General features: G+C 38.2%; 1 protein-coding gene and 1 long non-coding RNA gene across 5 annotated transcripts in view; one reads left to right on the top strand and one right to left on the bottom strand.

Annotated features, from left to right (window-relative positions):
- The first annotated feature begins 869 nt into the window (after positions 1-869).
- Positions 870-8,589, top strand: LOC116184623 (uncharacterized). The gene is made up of 3 exons (XR_004149379.2): positions 870-921; positions 2,924-3,038; positions 8,489-8,589. It is a non-coding gene; the product is annotated as an uncharacterized LOC116184623 (long non-coding RNA).
- A 1,540-nt stretch (positions 8,590-10,129) lies between these two features.
- Positions 10,130-23,506, bottom strand: part of SKIC3 (SKI3 subunit of superkiller complex) — a 48,082-nt gene continuing 34,705 nt past the window's right edge. For all 4 annotated transcript variants that reach the window (XM_021541531.2, XM_077790132.1, XM_021541534.2 and 1 more), the window contains 9 exons: positions 22,816-22,869; positions 22,598-22,709; positions 21,214-21,342; positions 20,524-20,645; positions 18,719-18,877; positions 16,070-16,222; positions 14,086-14,216; positions 12,754-12,877; positions 10,130-11,384 (listed from right to left, as the gene is read on the bottom strand). In XM_021541531.2, the coding sequence (XP_021397206.2) occupies positions 11,307-11,384; positions 12,754-12,877; positions 14,086-14,216; positions 16,070-16,222; positions 18,719-18,877; positions 20,524-20,645; positions 21,214-21,342; positions 22,598-22,709; positions 22,816-22,869 (1,062 nt within the window). In that variant the 3' untranslated portion in view covers positions 10,130-11,306. The remainder of the gene's footprint in view (positions 11,385-12,753; positions 12,878-14,085; positions 14,217-16,069; positions 16,223-18,718; positions 18,878-20,523; positions 20,646-21,213; positions 21,343-22,597; positions 22,710-22,815; positions 22,870-23,506) is intronic.

Genomic DNA, 23,506 nt, shown 5'->3' on the forward strand with positions numbered 1-23,506 from the left:
AGAGGAGACTTTGTATACACTAAGATGTGTTGGCATTGCATATTCAAAATAAAATACAAAGTATTTATTTACTAAATATTAAGATTTTTTTCCAGTTAATATAAAATTTAAATAAATTCAATGTCCTTCAAGGAATATCTGTTTCCTTTCACACTTCTGCTTTAGAAGTCTACCAGATTTATGTGCTCTTTTTATAGAACTAAAATAAAATTTAACTCAGAGCAGACTCGATCTTCTGCATAAAACTTGACAAATCAAAATCAGTTTTAAAGCCCTCTTCAATTAATGTGCAGCTGGCAGAGACCCAGTCATCTCTGACTACAGTCTGCAGTTGTGTTGTAAATGTGCAAACTGATATTTTTACTGAAATCCAGATGAATTTTAAACATATTGCAGGATTTCATGGTAATTGAGCCTTGCTCAGAGATTTGACCCTAAACAGAAGAGTGGATGCTTATCTCTTATTTCTTGGAGTCAGTTAGGTTAGAATAGCTGCATTCCACTACCTAAATTAATTTCAATAGATCTATTAGATAGATCTATTTTCACATATGAAAATTAACTGTAGTACTATTGGAGTATGCTCTTATTAAATATACATGAGTATCTCTTTATTAATATTTCAGGTCTTGGCTGGGCCAAAGACTGTAGTAAACTATCTGTATATGTGGCCTTATTCCTGCTATATATATGTTTTCGTAAGCTTCATGGAAGAGGGATACTAATGGGAGAAAATTTAAAAAATAAAATAATTACATTATTATTAACAATAATAATTTTGTCATTGTCAAGTGTGTCCCTCAAGATTGAGCCCAACCACCTTCATCCTAAGCATCTTGTCTGAGGCTGGCAGGATCTGCATCCCAAAGAGATAATTGTGCTCATTTGATCTGAACCACAGAGGCCATGTAACCTCATGAGGTAACTGCTAGTGTTGTTCATAACAATAATTTTCAGTATTTGTAAAATAACTGAATAAAAATTAATTGTTTCCACTGATTTCCAATTATTTGTCCTCAAGGCAGACTTTGCCAAATCTTTTCTAAGTCACCTAAACACAATCTCAAATAACTAATTTTTAGGTATAAATATTCCCTTCTTTCTCCTTTTCCATTTGCAGAGAAATTGAAGTAAAATCAGATGCCAGCTGCCAGAGTTGGCTTTGAACAAAACTGAGCATTGATTCTAGTTTATTTGCCTTATTCCAATCCTAGTTCTGGTCAGGACACGGTTATTTTTTCAGTAACCAGGAGAGGCTGGACTGGAACACAGAGGCTGGCTGATAGTTGGTTGATACCACCCTGTAACAAACAGTCCCTATAGACCTTTCCTTCCCCTGCTGAGGTTGGATACTCCTCTGCATCACAAATACTATCACAGCACCATTTTATATTCTTTTGAACAAAGATTAGTGCTCCAGAAAACAAACTTTCTTACCACAGGTACTTGGTTTAAATTAAAAATAACAAACCCAATGGAACGATTTTTTATTCTTGAAAAAAATTAAATCTTAGAACTACTTAAATGACTAATAGTGATAAACTGACTTAACAACTATTTTTGTTGGAGAACTGTTTGAACGTAAAAGAGAGATTTAGATGAGATGTTAGGAATAAATTTTTTATTGTGAGGGTGGTGAAGGCTAGCAGAGGTTGCTTAGAGAAGCTGTGGATAACACTTCCCTGGAGCTGTTGAAACCAGGTTGCACAGGGCTTGGAACAAGATGACCTAGTGGACATGTCCCAGGACACAGCGGAGGGGTTGGAACAAGATGGTCTCTAAAGCCCCTTCCAACCCACACCACTCTATGGTGTTATGATTTGAGGATACTGCCTATAGCAGTATCTTCAAATAACATATGAATTGGATAGATTTTGTTATCCTTAGGGTTTTTGACCACATTTACAGTCATTATCACTTCACTTGACCGATGCAGAGCTGTTATTACTCACTCTGTATATAAAGCGCTTCAGTTCAAACATTCTTTTGAAAAGTGTTACTAAATATTAGAAGGGCCAGAAACAAGAAGGCTTTTTATCCTAACTGAGGCCCAGACAAATTTTAAATGATTATTTCTTGCTAGCAAGCATGTGTTTGAAATTAACACAATGACATTAAAATTTTCATCATAATTTCCTGCATGCTTTAATGTCTTTGTGAGGGCTTTCACATGTCTGTCCAACTGCTGCTTTAAAGGCAAGTGTGCACTCTCTTTTTGTTTAACTTCAAAGCATTTTTTATCTTTACAAACTTAATTTTCAAACTGCATTCACTGATGCCCAGCAACAGAGTCCACATTAAATGGGACTGTGTAGTTTCTTCAGAGTTAATTCAAATATGAAATTAACATTTTTCACCCCTCAGGTATTTTCCTGCAGAAATCATATTTTGGCATGTAGGTACAACCTTCAAGATAAGGACCAATGAAAAAAATGTAATTTAGGAGTCGCTAGGAAGTTACTGAGGACATTTGGAGTAATTTAAACCATTTATTTACTCAAGTGACTCAAGATTACTCCATAGTCTGACAGAGACATAATCATAATTTTAGGTTGACAAGTATTCTAAATTACTTCACAGATCAGCTACTCTTTCAGCAGAGCCAGTGATATGGTCTCAGGAAATCAAGCCCAGCACAAGCATTCGCTGCTTAACCTGGTAAAGGAGAGACTGGTAAGTCTCTCTAGGATGACATCCCACTACACTGGCGTGGCCTCCAGGCATACCAGGAGCAGGAATGAGCAGCAAGACTCCTTCACCCTGGCCCCAGAAGGTACCAAACCATGCACAAAGGACCTGAGACCCAACACAAAACCAGGTGCCTTAGGACACAGCCAGCAAAATGGTGAATTATAATCAGAGTATAATCAGAGATTAATTTTTGAAGGGAAATCTGCAAGATAATGTTCTTTTGTTCTCACAGACAGAGATCACACAGAGCGCTGGACATCCTGGGAAAGGAATAATCCTGGATTATGGCACCACTTTACATATGTGTAACCCCAATGTACTCAGCCATGGTGTTTCCCTGTACCAAGGTGAGCATTGATGCCATCACAGAGCACCATCAGTATCATTTATTGACAAGGAATGATAGAATTATGATCTCTTCTTCTTAAGGAAAGGCAGAGATTGTCTATTCCGGGTTTTAAACCTAAACAAACCCTCACCATCCTGTGATCAGTAATAATATGTCATGTTTCTGTTCCACAGCAGCAGTTAGTGCTTGGCACAGGACCAAGGCTTTCAATTAATTCCTTTACAGCTTTTAAAGTTTCTCTTCCTTTGCCATGTGCAATTAATTCCACTTCAGAATTCAGAAGGGATTAGAACATGATCACTGTATCTTAGCATCAGGATGAAGGCTGCAGATACAAAGTCAGATTTAGAAATTGCTCAGAGCTATTATGCTCCTGGACTTTAATATCCATTTATTCTGCCTGATGATAATCTTTTGTACTTAAGGCAACCAATATTTAGTGCAGCCAGGAAGATATTAAAAATGTTTCTGGCTTCTCAGTTGGTATCTCAAACCAATAATTTAAATTTCCTTCCTCCACCAACAGACTTTGTGATTATTTTGCAGAAAACACACGAATAAATGTGGTGACTCTCCCCTAAGACAGACTGCTGTGACAAAAAAATACAGCATTACCAGGAGTTAAATCTTTTGAAGCCCCTCTTAAATAAGTTGAATAAGGAATGCATTATTGTGTGTACACATACATTTACACAGAGGCATGTATGTTGCTCCTTTGCATGTCATTTCAGTGGAAGCACAGCTCAGGCTCTGGAAGCCGAAGAAAACCTCAGCAGGGGTGCTAGAGAAATGCAGGTGATGAGCTCCAGCCTGCACCAGGAGGACAGTTCTGCTCAGCAAATTCTACTTTGGCAGCTGTCTTCAGAAATGCTCCTTTGCACATCAGTCTGACAAGGAATGCCATCCCAAGGGATGATAGATCTGGCAGGTTGCCTGCAGGTGATGGAGCCATCCTGGGAGCACAGGGCAGCAGCTCAGTTATTCACGGAAATGACTCACTCCATCAGCCACCTGTGCCCCGCAGCAGTGTTTGTAAACTCAGAGTGTGTTCCAACACAGCAAATCTGCTAGGTTTGCAAACACCTTCCCTGGGAGGCAGAGCCACAGGACTCCCTTGTGCTGCAAGGCCCAGAGAAGGTCAGAGGATTTTGGCTATATTTAACAAGATTTGGAGTTGATGAGAGGATGCAGTACAACTCGAAGAGAAAGGCATGGGACACTGTGCAGCTCAGGTTTGAGCATACCATCAAGGGGGAATTGCCTCCAAAGATGTATTGGCTCAAAAGTGGGAGGGGACAGCTTACCATCCCTCAGATAGAGGGCTCAGCCTCATTATTTGTGCCAGCAGCTGAGCTGGGTTTACACCACTGCATTGCACTCCTTTCATCAGAAAGCTTGGGCTTGAGATGGGCTGATGAAAGCAACTTGAAAAGGATTATTTATATTCAGAGTCTCACAGTGCACAGTATGAGATCAAACCACTGGATTTAAATGATTGAATAAAAATAAAGAAATTTAAAAACACATTTGTCCTGGCCCAGCCAGGAAAAGAAATTTCCTGGTTTACTTGGTTCATTGTGGAAGAGAGGATTGACGTGTTCTCTGGGGCACTGTCATGGTTTGACAAGGAGGAGAATTTTTTCAGGAAGTTGGTAGTCAAACCAATCAGTGTCACATTTGGATATTGGCACCTGGAGTGACCACTGAGGGCTGGACACGCCTCTGAGAACACAGGGGGTTAAAAAGCAAGAACTCTGAGGAGAACTCTCTCTTTGGTTCAGGTCATCAAAGGGAGCAGACCTCCCTTGCCCAAACCTAGAGGGAAAGAAACAGAGAGCCTGAAGACACCTGGAAGTTTGCCACCAGAGAAGGAGAAGGTGGGGGAAGGTGCCCAGTGTGGGAGATGGAGACCTGGGCTGAGATTTCAGCCTCCAGGGAGTCTGGAACTTTTAACTCTTTCCTGGGGAATGAAGGCTTTGTGAAATATTACTCCTCCTGGATTTGAAGGAAAGAGAGACAGTCTGGGACCTGAGATGTTAGGAAAAGTAGTTTGGGGGGAGATGATGGAGTGGCTTTTGGCTGGACTTTTCTTGTTAGCCATAGACTGAACCAATTTCTCCTCCAAGAGAGACAGCATTTTAGGGTGATACATGGTGAGCCAAGAGACCTGCTTCAGCAACTACCAGCAGGAATGGAGTGAACAGAGAAAAGCTGAGGAGGGTGTGTTGATGCCCTCTGTCTTCAGGAAGATGAAGATCTTTGTTTTCACCCCCGGCCCCAGGGGAGGAGGAAAATGGGGGGGACTGTAGTCCCAAAATGAGACACTGGACTGTTGTTCCTTCTGGTCCTTGGCAAAACATCCTTAAAGGAGCCCTATGAGCAGTCTGTCCATGCAGTGGTGAGAGCACTGTGACATGGAGAGTGTCACACTGGCAGATTTTCTCCAGGTGGTGTCATGTGTGACATGGAAACACAAGAGGTGGCAGCTGTGTTTCCTGGGGGTCTATGGTGCAAGGGAGACTCCTCTCTCTCCTGATGGACTCAGTATTGATTATATTGAAGGGTGATAACTCGATTAAGGGTCCAAGTTGTGTCTCACTGTGGTTTGTTGTGTGGGGGGAGGAGGAATGTTTTGGAAGGTTTTCATTTTGGATTTGTGTGTGGTTTTCTTCTTTTTCCTTTTATCATAGTAGTAGTTTAATAAAGTTTTGGGTTTTTTCCCTTTGTTATTAAGCTTGGGCCTGCTCTGCTCTGCTCCAGACCACATCTCACAGCATTTATTTGGGAAGGTGCATTTTCACGGGGGTGCTGGCATTGCGCCAGTGTCAAACCATGACAGGTACCAGACATCTCCTTGCAATTTATGGAGTGCTGTTGCACATGGGACTAGAAAGCAAGACCAACTCTACATATGGGTAGCAGAGGACAGGTTAATGTGCACATGAACCCATATTACGTATTTTTAAAAAAGAGCAGAAAAAAAGAGCAGAAGAAAAGCTGGTATTTCCATTACTACAATTAGAAAGAATTGATAAGCCACAGAAGTATGAAAAGTTGTATCAGATGAAAAAAATTGCATGCAATGAAAAAAACTGCATGCCAAATTTAAAAGACAGATCTGGAAAGAGCTTAAGGAAGTGCAAAATGAATAGAGATCATGTGAGAATGGGATTTAATTCATTTTAGAAAGATATTTCTACAGTAACTTGCTGCTGCAGAAACCACTTTCTGACAAAGAGATATTAAAGTGATGTTGTGTCTCTTGAAAACCCTGCACACAGGCTTCTCTCAGTTTAGCCCAACTGTCTTTGCAAACAGCCAGAGTGTCAAGGTCTTTCATTTAAAGGTGACTTCAGAATATGTTTTCCAGCTTTTTTTAGAGCACCCATTTCTTTTTAGGAAGATCTCTAACCTTAATATGGAGGCAGCAGTGATTCTCTCTTGTAGATCTTGCTGCTGTGATCATATTTAATGGTTTTGTATTATTTCAATGCTTTACTTCCCATTTTCCACCAACAGTAGCTGGAAAAAGAGGCAACTGGAGGAGCTGCAGCTACCCAACATAGAGCATGCATTGTGCAAATGAAGAGGGAAGGAGTCGGATGGTATTGCTGATACATGGCAGCTGCTTCTTACAGGACAGTCACAGTGATGTATCTCACAAAGCATAAGGCACTTCACCAGATGATTCTAGATGTTCACAGCAATTATGAAGAATTTCTCCTGAGTCACTGAGTACTTGGTCTCCATGAGGAAGACTTCACCGACTGTAATCTGTTCTGTGTGACTCAAGTCTAATCCATCACAATACCCTCCTGTTTGCAGCTGATGGTGGAAACAGTGGATGTAGCAGGTTATCAAAATAAAATCACTAAGCCCTCTCTCCAAAGGAACAGAAGCCTGAAAATCACTACACGAGTATTTCACATCTTACACACTCTCAACTGAAACCTGAGTGTCTGGTTTCTCATCTTTCAGGATGTCTGTGATCAAGCACTCCAGCTCTTTACTTCACTTCCAATTCCTTCATCATCTGCAGTCCACCCATAAGCCCTGCCTCAAGGCTGTAGTAACCTAAGCTGTTAGTTAAGGTCTCTGTGCAGCTCAATAGGATAAGGTTTAGCTGTCTAGAAGACCTTCAGAGTGAGCACAAGATAGCTGTCAAAGAAAGTCACAGCTAAGAAGTTTCAGAATAAAAGATCTTGGTGCTGAGAGATTTCTTTACTTCAAGGAAGTTGAAAATAAGGCTATAGAAAATAAGGACAGAACAGCTTTGTTTATACCAAACTTTGGCCAAACTTATGTTCAAACTCAAGTCCAAGGACTCCTTCCCCTTGATGGTCATCTGGCAGAGCTGACCCTGCAACAGAAGGCTGCTGAAGAGTCGCAGAGCAGCTTGAAGGGGACAGAAGCAGCCTCTTGACTGTCTCAGCAGCTGTTGGTGCTTCAGCACAGATTGGCATCCTGGAAATCAGAGATGTGTCTGGAATTTGTAAAATTCTAAGTACTATGAAGCAATTAGCTTTGATTGCAGCAGTGACAAAATGAATCCATATTAAAGAACTGTTCCAGAAAGAAAAAAATTACATTGGCAGCCATGTTGCAATAAGCACTTCAAGAAAAAAACAGAAGGCTTCTCAGTTCTTAGTTCCTAAGAAGTTAACACTGATGTGAGATGCTGAGCAAACTCAAAGAACTACTGCACTGTAATTTGAAAGTTACTACAATCAACGAGGTAACAGCAGCCTACTATAGTCTTTATTGACAGTATTTGACAGTACAGTGGTGCAAAAAAATGTGTATCAGGTGTTTTATAACTCTGTTTTGGAAAAGGCTGCCTGCATGCTCCTATTGCTCCTTTTCTGTACACTTAAGCACAGCACAAACAGCTGGTGAAGCTGAGCTCCCATTCTCCCACATGTGTGCAACAGAACAGTGTCCATCTCAGATGAGGAGTAAGTCTATTTACAGTTCCTGCAACTTTGGGAAATCCACAGCACCAACTCTGCTATCTGGTAGGCAAACTGCAGAACCACAGCATCAGCATCTGATGGAAAACAGAGAGTTTTTGATTGCAGTCTTGAAAAAAACAAACCAGTGAGAAACTCCCAATGCTAAATGAAAAAAATAACTTCAAAAGCAAACAATTCCTCCTTTTTTAAAAGACAGTGTCTTCTTTCTGTCACGTCACATGCCCAAGGTCAATCACAGTTGTAATTATGCTTGGTATTGTCCAGTGCATTGGAAGACAGCTCCCAGTAACAAGGAGTTTGCAACCCAAGCTGCTATTGTGTTTTCATGCTATTCCATAAAATAATGGGATAGATTTGATTTAATGTGATTTGTATTAAACATGGGTCAGAAACCTTCACAGAGACAAAGAACCATCTTCAAATGTGTTGAAAGCAACCACTACATAATTAATTAACTGTTCCTATTCTTTTAGAGGACTTCAGTCTATTCATGAATCTCTAAGAGCTGCTCAAACAAATACTGAACACAAAATGAAACTTGAAAAAAAGAAAATTCAGAAAGACATGAAGAAAACACCATCCAGATGACCTCCCAGAAGACTGACCACCAAGAGCAAGCCTTGTGGAGTCTTAGAGGTGCTCTCTAGTGAGAGCCAGCGTGGGATTAAAAAAGTAACCTCTAGTATCTAAAGCCATGAAAAATTCTACCTCCAATTCATTATATCTTATTCCATTCTGCCTTCGGCATAAACCAACATGGTAACTTATAGTTGAATGTTTATTTCCCCCCCACCCCCCCCCTTTTACAGCAAGAGCAGCTGAATAACACTGACTTCCCAGGCAGTGAAATCCATACGCAATTCTCAATTCCCCAATTCAGTGATGCTTGTGTGTCTTTGAATTTTGCTGTGACCTAGATTACATAAAATACATGGTTGCCTCAACCTGCACAAATTCATAACCTTTGCTAGTGTTACAGCAGACTTGTTACTATGTGCCAATTTTGTAGAAGCTATACATTGCTTAAAAATCAGGAGAGCAAGACTTGTTACCTCATGTTGCTGAATTTTACAGCAGCTTAAATTTAAACTCATCTTCTCTGGGTGCTTTTCACTGAGTACTTCAGAACTCACAGAGTTTTGTGGAGCTTTTTTTCCTATAGTGTATGTAATACAACTTCGGGCTATACAATTATCTTAGACAAGCAGTTCATCTCTGTTTACAGTAAAAGCAAGTTCATGGTCTTCTGAACAGAAAAAAACCACCATACAACTACTTTTTTTTTTTTTCTAATATGGAATGTTCACAGTTGACAGTAACTCAGCTGGAGTCTCTGGGCTGTTGTCACCTGTCGGTTTTCTAGATGCTAGAAGGTATTCAGGGCTCAGTACTAGCAAAGTGTAGGCTAACTTCACACAGAAGGATTAAGAGGGGCAGGCAGTTGCTTACTGTGCTGCCAGGAGGTTGGTGATGACAGCCTTTCCACTACAGTGGGTGGCACACATAGCAAGACCATATGCCAAGGATACAAACCATAGGCTGCAAGAATTTCTCCAGGCTTTTAATAGCAGGAAGCTAAAAAAAGTTACAGCTACTCTTGAGAGTCACATGTCTGGCTTTTGCAGCATTTCCATTTCATATCTGCAGTTACTGATAGTTCAGGACCATATGACAGCAGCTCTGTGAAGTATAATCAATCTAAAAAAATAATAATTTTAAGGGAAGTGAGAGAATGAAAGTGTGGAAGACAAAGAGAGATTCTTGCTATTCAGAGGTTTTCTTCTTACCTCCACTGACTAGAAGCCTCAGCCCACTGAGCTGAGTTTTCCTGTTAAAATGACAGTGGCACACTCTCCAGAGATCAGTGTGGGTGACTTGCACTTCAACTCAGCATCCTATTTTTGGTAAGCCCAGAAAAACTGGTTCCAAAAGCAAGTGCATGTTCAATGCTGTCCCACTGCACGCTTTTGAAGTGCCCTTTCCTGCCTATAACATGGGATCATATAAGCCATTGTAAGACTCTGCTGGACAGAATTTTTAAGATTTAAACTAGAAAATGGACCACTATCATGACTCCTGTCAACAGAGTGAACATCCTCATGGTAACTTTCACAGGTCAGAGTCATTGCTTTATTTATTTATTTTTTTTTAATGTACATAAAAGTAAAATAACAACATATCTTAAGCACAGTTGTCATGATTCATCCAATTAAGCAATCAGCAGCTGAGTTACCAAGAGATGACAGAAGCTGTCTGCTACCCAGCTCTTAAAATTCTGTGTCAAGAAAATCTGGCATCGCCGGCAGTGGAGTTAATAATTGTACTTCTATGTGTCCAGATGATTCCTTAGGTTTTAGCTTTTATATTTTTCAGATTCTGTATTGCTTTAGTGTGTGGGTCTGAGCTTCATATTAAGGGATGGTATAACTTTCTTCACAGAGGTGGTAGACAAAACAATTCCTTTCCTAGCTTGGGACCAAGGACAACCGCCCAAATCTCAGGCCCAAGAGGATAAACAACATGGACTAAAGAGAGAAAAACAAGAAGGATGGGATTTCATAACCTAAAGCTATAATTGGACAATGAACTCCAATACGCTAATGGACCAGAACTTATAAAAGTGTGAGACATGTGACCAGTTGTCCATTTTTGTGACCATTTTGGGTTCATCTTGGGTGCAGCCCTGGCTGGGCTCTTATACTGCCCAAGGCGTATCCATTGAGGCCTTTTAATAAATATCTACTTTATTCTTTGACTCCATCTAGTCTCTGTTCTAGGTCAGCCTTCACAAGGCATCAGTTCTGGTGACCCAGATGGGACAGAAGGTATCTGGAAGAGCCCTGAACCTAAGAACATCCAGCTCCTGCCCCCCCACTCCTGCCAGCACTCCTGGGAGGGGGCCCTGGCTATGGTTCAGAAGGTATCAGAGCCCAAGAACCCTTGGACCTGACAGAGATGCATGAGTAGATAAAGGAGAATTCTGTTTGCTACCTAAGTTCGGGGGGAAATACTCTCTTGTGAATAGTGACAAAGTTTAAGTGGGGGGAAAAAACAAAAGCAAATTTCAGAGTTTTCTTTTGAAAATAAATGAGATTTTATGTGTGTAACTCAACTTGAAAATAACCTACTTTTGTTCAAGAAAAAACAAAACTAAAGACAAGGCTGCAGTTGATGAAACAGAAAAAAAAAGTCAGACATAAGAAACAAAACAGCCCAAACTCTATACATTTCTGGAAGGTGAACTAATTAAACTGGATGAACTAATAGGAGTATTTTGCTTGAGATAGTCCATTCTAGGCACTTGCTGACAATTTCTCATTTAGTTCCAGAGCTCTAATATCTCCATTAGCTTTGGCATTTTCTATAAGCACCTGCAGAGAAAAATAAAGAATGACCTGAGAATGTAAGTTTTTTTGTTAGTGGCAATCTGAAATGTACTTTCATTCCTGAAAGACCATTTCGCTAAAAGATCATCTAACCCATAATCCCCAAATAGGAAATACTCAACATTACACATCAACTTGCTTAAAAGATCCAAACTCTGCACTATAGTGACTGTAATCACTTCCAATGCTCTGTAAAAGTGTCATTGATTACTTTGACAAGTAGTTACCTGCTAGCAATTAAACAAGCAGACCTATTTTCCTGCTGACACACACTTGTCTCCTGTATTGTATAAATCTTACTTTTGTATAAATCTCCATTTGCCAAACTGAAGTGCTCTCTGCAGCTGCTTTAAAAAACTGCCCTTTCCCTGCCCCAATTAAATTTACACTTCCCTAATTTCTTTTCCACATCTTATTTGGAGCTTTTCTACTAGGGACCTTAAAAAAAGGTCCCATAGCAACCTAATGCTCATAAGCTTCTGGCACATCTCTTGTAACCTGATGATACTACATGTACTGAAAAGGAAAACCATTAAGTAGAACCAAGCAAATCTCCAGCCATTATTTTCATACTCACCAGCAGGGACTATAGAAAACTTTGCAGAAAAAAGTACAATGAGAGCACACCAGAATCTTCTGAACTTATTAAATCTAGCTTTTTTTTTAATCTATGTCTTGCATGTCTATGCAGAGATTGTTGCCCATATCTTTCTATATGTACCTCCAAATGTACTTTGTACTGGATTCAACATTTCACCACAGAACAGCTGGTAATATGGGCAAAAGACCTTATCAACAGTGGCAGCATTGAGGATAGGAGAGTGTATTCAGATTTTGAGGAGAAAAGAAGATCTCATTTTAAGGCAAAATGAATGACAGCCTACTCGCACTACATGAAAAAGCTGCATGGATTTGTGAGTTTGATCAAATACATTAGTGAAGTACTCTCAACAGAAACTAATGCAGCATCTACTATGTACTAAAAATAATGCATCATTACACACATTATTCTTTCATAGAGATTTTGCTGCTCAGATCTTTTGGGCCAGAGACAGGACATGTTCCAGCCATGCTAGAGGGAATTAACATTATTATTACTAAAATTTTGATTAAATGTCTACTGAAGAATCAACTGTAGAACTGTTCTGAGTTTGGACTAGAGACTTTGCTGTTTTATCTTTTCATTACTGCATGGAGAAATGAAAGATATTCAAACAAGCTGGTGTTGGTTTCAAAAACTGAAGTATATATGCAGCTCAAGACCTTCCTTGCCTCCTTCTACCCCACTTCCCAGCTACTAGTATAATATCAAATGTAAATAGACAGAAGTTCTGTATAAGGTGAACTGTCTTACATCTATTAATTCACAATCATCTTTGGCATACAGATGTTGCAGGAGGTACCAGCGTGCCACCGACACTATGGTTTCTGGATTCCCTGGTTGATAAACAACTCTTTCCAACATTCGCCGAGTCTCCCTGGAAACATAATCAAAACATAATCCAAATAAAATTCAACTGAACAGGCCTCATGAAACATAATAAAGCAAGCAACAATGGCCAGGAGCAATATATGGAAAGCCCTTATTGCACTTCCTGCAAACAGAGACAAGATGTGCAATTGCAGAAGAGAAGGTAATTGGAATAGAATACTACACAAAGTCTAAAATTCTGTTTGGCTGATACTACCTTGCAATATCAACACACCACGTACCTAACAAAGGGACTGTCAAATTCACAGTGCCATTTGAAATCTGGTAAAAACTGGCAACTACATGTAGGGATGTCATATTTATTCACTGGTGCTCCATCAGCTTTGGTTCTTGTTCTAAGAATTCTGTCCTTTATAGCCAATGTAATATTCCAGTACATTGTGATTTAACAGGCTGTTGAGAAGTTTTTGTTTGCTATTTGTATTCAAGATTCATTTATTGTTTCAGGATTTTGAAACACCTAGACAGATCAATTAGATCTTGTGATACACTGTTCATCTAAGTTAGTGTCTGGAATTGTAGTAAGACAGATTTTAATTAAGTTTCTATCTTAATTTTATTGTAAGTGACAACCATCACAATCACATTAGAAGAGACAACAAAAAATGTAAGCCAGTTCCCTAGAATTATCTACAAAAGAGGTGAATTATTGAACAAAATCATACCAAATCCTCTAATTTTTCACAGCTAAAGCTAAAATACTATCGAAGACAAAATGGACATAGCAACCAAATACACAACACAGGAAGATTTCAAGAACCCCTTCCCTAAATGCTTTCCCCCTTCCTCAAAAAGCCACAATGTCCACCTGGCTGTTCAGGAATGGGCATGAACTTTCACTTTGAGCCAAATTTAGGATCAAAATCAATCCTACCAGTAGTCATAGCAGTGATATCTGTTTCCACTGTGCTGTTTTAGAAGATTTTTGAGAACGTGTAGTCTATCTGATGAACTTATTTAGATAACATGCTTTTAAAATAAAAGTTATCTTACAGCTGTTGCTGTTTTTTTCTGGGTGGTTTTGGCTGCTTCCCACATTACTAACCCCTTCTCCCCTCTCCCTTTTATTTGCCACACTATTTCAAGAATTAATTTCTGCTTTCAAGTTTCTTTAAGCTTTTGAAGATAGATCAGCAGATAATGACCACTTGTATTTTTAGACACTGTATTCCACTGACAACAGATCATGCATACCTTGCTCCCATTTTGCGATTATACTGTAGCAGGGCTTGAAGCAGAGCTGCCAAGGGGCAAGGAGAAAGTTTCAAAGCTTCAGTTGTTGCCTCCTGAACCAAGGATGGCCAGTGTTCATTTGGGACATTAGCCTATTATAAAAGTTAAGAATACAAGAAAGAGAATAATAATAAAGAAATTTAAAAAAATAAAGAGAAGAAAAAACATGGGAAAATTTACTCCATTGAAGCATATTTGCAACTCTCTAGAAAGCAGGTTTAATTCAAGCTGTTCTGAGAAGTATTTGACAGGTTAGAAGTGCCCATAAAAGTCATGTTAATGTATTTAGGATCAGCCTTGCCAGCATTCCCCCTGCTAATTTATGCACACAGTCTTTGTTTTTTCATACAAATTTTAGTAGTGCTTCAGAAATCTTTGTAAATCTTCATACCACATATAAAAATATTCTAGAATGTAGAATCTATCGCCAGAAGTGACATAATTTTTTTACCACAAGTCAAAACGAACTCCTAGACTGTAATGATCTGACAGAGCAACTATTGAGCAAAGCCATATATCTTAAGAATATAAGCAAAGCAAAGAAAGAAAAACTAGCTCTAGAAAAACCTTATTATCCCCATTGTATCTGGATAGCACTCAAATTACTGTACTTGAAAGGGTGACCAAATCTTTACTTGGAAGATAAAACTGGGAGACAAGCAATTTTCAAATACAGAGCTTCCTTGGACCTGAGCAAGTTTATCAGCAGGCTTTTATACATTTCATTAAACCAGTGCAGAAGTGCCAAAAAGTACCTCATCAGCTTCTCTGCTCACTTAAAAAATAAAGATGAAATAATCAAATTCATACTAATCACATTTTAAAGCAAAGTCTTTGTTTATTCTCAGGCAATTCATGCCAGCCCTTGAAGAAATAGTATTAATCAATTTAGATGGTATCTTGAGACCTCTGAGAGCATTTAGAAGCAATAAGAAAAAAAGCAGACCAAAAAATTGACAGAAAAACAGCAGGAAAAATACTGCTGCTTGACAAATTCTGCTTTTGGAAGCAATGAGCTGGTGAGAAAAACTGACTTCCCTTCCCTTCCCTTCCCTTCCCTTCCCTTCCCTTCCCTTCCCTTCCCTTCCCTTCCCTTCCCTTCCCTTCCCTTCCCTTCCCTTCCCTTCCCTTCCCTTCCCTTCCCTTCCCTTCCCTTCCCTTCCCTTCCCTTCCCTTCCCTTCCCTTCCCTTCCCTAAAAAGGAGAACATTTTTGCAGCTTTATCCTCAGTAAATCTGTCTTTTCTTACATAGGATATATGGGGGTTGCTTTGCCTGATCTTGATTACAGCTGGGTCATTAATTAATTTGTGAAAAAGCATTAGCCAAGATCACAGCAGTATCTGCGTTTTACAGTAGACTTTAAATTCTGGTAGTGCACTTCAAGTTTCTAGAGTGACACTGCTTGAAGATAATAAACACTTGCCAAGACACTGAGATATGTTCACTTTGCCCCCCCAGTGCAAGGAATAGAGTACTTTTGTTTATTCCACAATATACAATTCCCTTAGATTGTTCTTAAATTTCAGTGCAAAGCATCTTATCTGGAAATGACCGTACAGCATAAAAATACTTGAAATATGACTGACTGACTTCTCCAAGGACCCATAAAGAAAAAACATCTGTTGAGGCAGTTGTCTGAACAAGACATTGGTCATTTGAAGGATACATCAATTTGGATGATCAAACTAAAACTGTTATAGCCTTACTGAACAAGTGAGCCCTTTTGGCACAAAGTGGTTCTACATGATTATTACATTGCAACCTCTCTTACAAAGACATGTTCTAAGAATACTCCACTGCCCCTTGATGTCTCATTTTATTCTCTAGCTGTCATTCATAAAACATAGAGTCATTTCAACAGGGGCATCATCTAATGACTACAGAAGCCTTCTATCCCACCAATTTCTGTTAAATCATGCAGCAATGTTATATTGGTTATCCTACCATGCAGATTTCCAGTGCAAGCATAGCTAGTCTGAGCAGACTAGATAACTTCCCATTCCAGCTGCCCTGTTGTGATGCCAACTGTAGACTCTTTCTGTAACACATCTCTGCTCCAGTCATCATTCTCTGAGACTGATATATTTTTGCCAGCCACTGAAAATAAACATCCAACAAAATCAGTTACGGAGTCACCAAAACACACATCCATTAGGTAATACCATTTAGTCTAATTTATGAGAGTACCACAGCATATTATTAGCTGACATCATGCATCCAGTCTTCATTCCAACAACATACTGTGCATTGCCCTGCAGAAAAATTAGTCAGCTGCAGAGCTGGCAGTATACCTCACTACTTATTTTAAAAGTTCCCTAGCCCACTCATAGACTTTTTTTGATAGGCTCTCTCAGCTGCTGCCTGCTCTGCCGGCACAAGATGTCCTGGATTTCCTCATAAAGAGAAGGAAAAGGATTCTAGCTTCTCTATCTTTAATTCGGTAGTCATCACACATTTTTTGAAGCAGATGAAGCCATATTTGAAAATTCTTAACATGTACATGATATACATGAAGATGTGCAAGCCATATTTAGAAATATTTTTTGCTGTATCACCAAGTGAACAAAGTAATTCACTTGCTTCTGAGCAAAGGCCTCTAGACTTTTCCTAGCAAAGGACTGCAGGGTGTTAGAGGAGGCAAAAATTATTAATGTTTTCTGGTGCACAGAAGTTACTACCAATTACAAAGAGCAACACACTGGAAAGCACTAATTAGCACTAGTGAGATTGTGCATTCTTGCTATCAAGCTGCAGGTCTGCTTTTTAGAGTAAAACATTTATTCATGTGAAGGCTTCCCTCAGCCTCAGCTCTTTGCAGCTGAAGATGTCTATCACTCAAGTAAAGAAGAGAACCCCCATGCAAAGACACAATGGCAGCTTTGCCAGATCTGCTTTTCTCCATTTTCCTGACAAGTCACAGCACAAAGAGTAGAACAGTCATCAGAGCAGCAGTTCAGCAGCACTCTTAAATCCCACATAACCATTTAGACAAAAGCCAAAAACTTAACCAGAAAGAAAAGTTAATGACACCTCTAATGAAGTAAAACTGTAAGGCATAACAATTGATAAATCAAACTCACAGCAAGTCTAAGAGACAGAAAACATAAAAATATACATTTATCCACTAAGAGCAAATGTAGCAGCCAAGTTTCTGAAAATGCTACCTAAGCCCTGAGAAATACTTCCTTTAATTGAAGACTAAAAAGATCTTCCTCACAGTTATCTCATTTGTGGCCTGGATTAAGAAGACCAAAACAAATCATCCCTTCCCATTCCCCACATCACATGTACTCATTTCACTTATTCTCCCTGCTTGTAAGGAAGATGACTTGGCTATGCAAGGGATGCTTGAAGAACGTACACAAACCCTAATTAATTTAGAAAATGTTATTAAAAAAGAGGATACAATAATTTCTAGTGTGCCCCCTATTTTGCAAATTCAACCTGAATGAGTTCTATATTCAGAAAGATGAAGTCTCACAAATCACAAAAAAATGCATCAAAAAAGCATCTTTCCCAGAAATAATGCTCCTGGTGTTTCTGAAAAGAAGAGGATCTACAGCCTTCTAAGAAGTGAGATCATGATCTGTACAGCAATCTTGCACTGATCTTCTAAGAGTGAAAATAACTTCACTGAATCTTACCACAAGCAGGGTTTTATTTTATTAATGGGCAGAGGAACATCATAAATCCTTCAACTACATAAAGGACTCTAAACGTTCATGTGATTTTTTTAAATGATGTGCTACTTACATTGGTAAAGACAGATAATAACTGAAACAAAGTATTTTACAAAGTAAATTTAACAAAGTAGAAAAATATTTAGATTTAAGTGAAATGTGCTACTTAAGTAGTAAAGTTTAATTTTTTTTATCCACAATTCATTTTGGCAAGCCAGACAAACTGTAAACTAAACTCAACTGTAAACTAAACTCAACTGTAAACTAAAAAGCAGTCATTAGAAAATGAACATATTTGGTGTTGCATCACCAAAAGGATCTCTTCGTATGTGTGAGACTTCTCATACTGACTCACAGAAGCAGCATATGAAGTGAGATTTAGCACTTTTGTGTCAACTAAAAATGATTACTCATTGTGCCATGGAAGGGAATTACTGAACAATTCTACCAGGAGTGATTCTCTGCAGTCAACTTACTCAAAAGAACAGTGACACCTGAAGTCAGGACATTATGGAGAAAGAGACTTAATTCAGGTTTTCAGCCTCTTAAATAAGAAATTGTGTATTACTACAACAGGAAACCTTTTACTTCCATTTATTCTTAAGGGTTATGATGTATTTCATTGGTTTCTACTCACATGTCAAATCACAGATCCCTAAAGATGGGGATTCCAGGCATTTATCTCAAACTTTTAATTCTCTCCACGTCTACTTGGTCTTACTAGCAGTTCTTAGTATTTCAATTTCTATAGAAGTTAACATGATGTTTCAACTTTGGAACAAATAGAATTTAAGCTGTTTTTTCTGTCAATGACTGCCAGCAGATAAATGAAATCAAGCAGTGAAACAAATGCTCACCCTCTTACAGCAGGTGTGAGGGTGGCACACTAGTCAGAGAAAAGATTCACACTTACTTGCCAGGCTGCAGCTGAGGATGAACTGGACATGACTGTTTTGCGAAGTTCCTCCAGGATGTTGTCTGGAAGTTCTTTGTGAGACTGCAACAGCTGCTTACACTGAACTTGTCTCAAAAGCAAAAACAGAGCTGGGTGCTCAGGGCAGCTTTTTAAACCCTAAACACAAAACAGTCAGAATTATCATTCTCCAATATAAAGCATACTTAGATTTTCCATTCTATTCTTTATAGAAAACAACATTAAAAGCATTCTCAGGGTGCTTGAAACATAGCATTTTTCTCCTCCTCCAGGAGGAGGAGAACGGACCCATAAAAACAGGTAACATTTTTTATCTCCTCAAAATACATTTGAAGTCTAAGCTCAATTTTGTACATTTCCATAGGCTTCTGAAAGACAGCTCTCATGTGGTTTGACAATTATAAAAAATTTTGGGCCTATTAATATAGGAAAACCTGTCTTGGGGCTAAAAGGGGCTTCAAGCAATTTCAATTCTCCCAGATAAGACACTATATTTTCACTGGAACAGAAGCACTTTACTAAACATTTCCTATTCAGTAACAGCAGGTATCCAGAGAGTATTAGTTAGTTTGAACCAACACAAAAAAGCAAAGACGGAAAACTAGCTATCTGTTGCTTTACTCTGTTCAGGTGAAGCATGTGAAGATTCTGCAAACCTCACTGCATGTTATTTTCTGTGCTGAAGTCACAAGACTTCCAAGAATTATGACTCAAAACAGATTTGTTTTAACAAACAATACTTGTATTTTTCACACATTTTTTTACAAAGTATATTGCCTGTGAATCCTTCACAATTGAATGACAGCAGTATCTGACTCACCACTACCAGTCATACCGCTTTCTGAGAATTCTGGGGTCCAAAACTACCACTGAGAATTTGTCGTACTAAGGAATGCTATCCTTTTTTCTTCACTAATTGCAGACACTGACTGTCCTCTCCCCAGACTAATTAATCAAACAAAAACCAACAGAATACAAGCAAAATCCACCAAAAACCTTCCCCCACACTGAAACTGGGGGAAGGACAGATCTTGTATGTCTCAAAATCTCTGATCATTGTTCATATGAGGCAGGCGAGAATACAAGTTGGCGAGAAAACATCTCACCAAGAAAACAGAGATGTAAGAAAGTACTTCTTCCTGAAAACCAGCATGTTCAATCAATCTGCTTGTCTGGTTTAGGTTTGTTTTTGTTGTTTATTGTTTTTTACTCTCACTTTAATGAAATATACCAAAAAACAATGATCACTATTGCATGTGATTAGTAATTTTCCTTAATGAAAATCAGGGATGTATACTTTTTTGCTAATCTTTTGCCAAGTCTTCTGCTCATGAACACCTTCTTGAATGTTGTTAACAGTCCAGTTTCCTTCCCCACTGTATTGCAGCAAGACCTCTCTGTTTAATAATTAAATTTGGAACAGACTTCAGCTTTATCACACACACACTACTTGTTTCAACTATTAACACAGTTCTGCTGTTTCAAACAGTATACTGGAGAGGGGAGAATATGTTAACAATCAGTTCAGTTTGTCAGAGCATGGTGCTAATACTGCTAGAGTTGAAGGCTTAATTCTCATACAGGCCATTCACTTAAGAGCTGGACTTGATGATCTGATCTTTATGGGTCTCTTTCAACTCAGAATTGATTCTGTGAACTATTGTATTTTGTAGCTCCAAGGGAACAGACAGTTGCTAATTCAAACATTACCTTACTGTATAATGCACAAAAATAATGGCTTCTATACAATTCTACCACAATCTGCCAATGTGACACCATCATACCTTGTTACAAAGAGCTTCAGCTTCTGACAGTTTACCAGTCTCCTCTAGACTGGTAATAGCTTGACACAGACACCAGTCTTCCAGAGTGCGGACATAATTATGTGGAAGGTTACTTTCTCCAGCTGTCAAGACAGACAACATGCTTAAACAGATTAGTATTTATGCTGTAGTACAATACCATGGTTGCAGGCTCTAGATCTGGTAATGGGGAACTTTTATGAGTTTTTATGTGACACGGCTCCCTTCATTAGTAGGAACATTGAAAGATGGCACAATCAAAAGCATGAGGGAAAATAAGCATACACCATTTGAGATAATGGTTTGAGATAATTCAAACATGGAATTTTAATTCCAGTTTTCAAAACACTATGGGCACTGAGCAAGAATGAGTATCTACTGGAAGAGCTGCAGAACTCAAAATTACTTTAGCCTTTTCATCATGGATGTAGGCATCAGAGTTCAGACATACTATTTTAGAAAACCATTTGAAGCTTTGCAGGGGAAATCTAAACCTAGCTATATATTAGAATTTAATATGTTTTTTTGTGTAAAATACAACTATTGACTAATTACCACCATTGAGTAATCCTCAGCCTATTTGCAAGTTCAGAAGAGTATTGCAAGCTTAGATAATTTCATTTCGCTTTTTAAAAATGAAACATGTTGTAAAAGGAAACATATATAGCTTACTTTTGGCTGAAACTGTAGACACAAGTGTCATCTCTAGATTTGTTCGTTTTGGTTCAGTGTTGTTTAGACAGACAACAGTGTTTTCAGCATGACAGGCTGCCATTAGCACTGCCCAAGCAGCAGGATTATCTAGAAAAGAATGGTCAAAGGGAACTCATACCCATTCTAAATATGCTGACAGTTCACGTAGAATGGGATTTGAATGGGATTTACCAGATAAAGCATAAAAGCATACCTATCAATGGAACCATACACTATAAATACAATACCAACAATAAGAGAAGTAATTGAGTTCAAACCAAGGAAGGTGATAACTACTTGCTTCTAACTAGTAACTAAAATTTATCAGATTATAAAAGGAAGATGCTGTTCCTAAAGCCAACTAATATATTTTTCAAAGATTGCTTAAGTGTACTGAAGCTGACAATTTATTTTTGACTATACAGATTAATCTTAGCTTTCACTGAAGAGTTGTAACAACACAAAGTGACAGACTCAGTCTGTTCTGCCCACCACCAAGAAAGTAACAGCAACAGGTGCCTACTTCCACTACCAGCTAACTCCTGTGTCAACTTCACCTTTAAATAGCCCTGTGAAGAAGACCTACTACTCTAAGAGCAACCTCTGTCCTGACTTGGACTGAGCTCAGTTAAAGATTTTATTTATTTAAATTTTCATCCCTAAAATAATTAATTTTGCCAGTAAAATGAAACAAAGCTTAAAGATCTAACAAAGTAAAATGTAAAGTATACTGCTTTTAAACAGCAGTCATATACTCATATTTCCTGTAGGAAAGTAATTGACATTTTTAACTTGCAAGCCAGCCTTATGCATAAGAGCAAAATGACTCTAGAAGAAACACTGTTTTAGTATTTCACTATCAAATACAAATTAGCAATTGAAAACCCCACCAGACTTGCACTTCATATGATAAAGGAACAAGATTATTTAGTAAAACAACAGTAGAGTTCTCTATAGCTCATAATCCACACATTTTAACAGAACTTTTCTAATCAAAAATCTCAAGGTAGTAATTATCTTCTGTCTGGTGTTGCATACTGAGGGAACATGTTTTTCAATTTTGTTTAGCATACTAAATAATACTTATATATTTTCCTGTTGAGAGATTAAGAAATTGCTCATCGTTTAGAACAAGCCTTAAAACCCAGTGATATTTTTCTTATTGTTTGGCTTAATTCCCATTCCACTAAATTTGGAACAAAAGTGACAATTTCCACTCTAAGCATTTTCCCCAAAAGATACGTGGATAACCCTAAACAACAAATCAACCAAACAAAAGCAGATTTTACTTTAATCTAGTAATTTTTGATTCTGATGGATGAAAAAACAAACTACCACTACTGTGTTTGAGAACAAGAGTAACCTGGGCAGACATGGATGGCCTTCTGAATATTTTTCAGAGGATTGTTTTTCTTATCTTCTAACATGTGACATCCTGCTACCAACTGATTAACTGCAATATTCAGCAGGACTTCCTATAAAACAGAACATAAGAGTTACTTAACACTGTAAGTGATCAGACATAATTAATTTTAGGACTGTTTATGGAATTGCAAAATCTGCATTTTACAAAAGGCACACCTTTCCACAGTTTACATCAAGTGTATGTGCGACACTTCCTGCCACAGCTCCTCCCTGAAAGATTAAGAAAACATACAATTGATTTAATTACAGGGCTAATTAATTTTATGCAAAATATAATGCCAAAGTATTTTTATCTTTGTTATTTACAAGTACAATATTTGCACAATGAGGCAGTGTTCTTACAGCATGATCCTTTTATAAAAAATTAGCAAGAGACATTCCAGACTAGAGTTTATCCATATGATTGATTTCTAATTTCAGCCTCATATTGAAAAGGGTTTGTTTTCAGGTGATATTAACAAAAATTAAGACAAAAAGTATTTATTTGGAGGAAAGCTAAAAATAAGCAGAAAAGTGGCAAAAAAATACTGACTAATGTGAAAAGTGAAGATGACTACATTAACCAAATTAAACACAGGCTAATCTTTATGTATGTATTTACATAAACATATCTCTATAAAACTAAAGAGAATTATACACAGTATAGCCTTTTATTGTTAGCATAATTCTAGCAGATCTTTCCTCTAAGTTTACTTCAAGAACCATTACCTCATGGAAGATGCAAATAATGGTATATAAATTCAGTATGTAGCTGTACATTATTTTAAATATAAGCCTTAAATTTTCCTATTAACTGGTTAAAGTCCACACACTGAAGCGTGGGGTGTTTTTTCAGTTAAGAAACAAC

Source organism: Lonchura striata, chromosome Z, assembly GCF_046129695.1.
Source record: "Lonchura striata isolate bLonStr1 chromosome Z, bLonStr1.mat, whole genome shotgun sequence".
Lineage (NCBI taxonomy): Eukaryota > Metazoa > Chordata > Aves > Passeriformes > Estrildidae > Lonchura > Lonchura striata.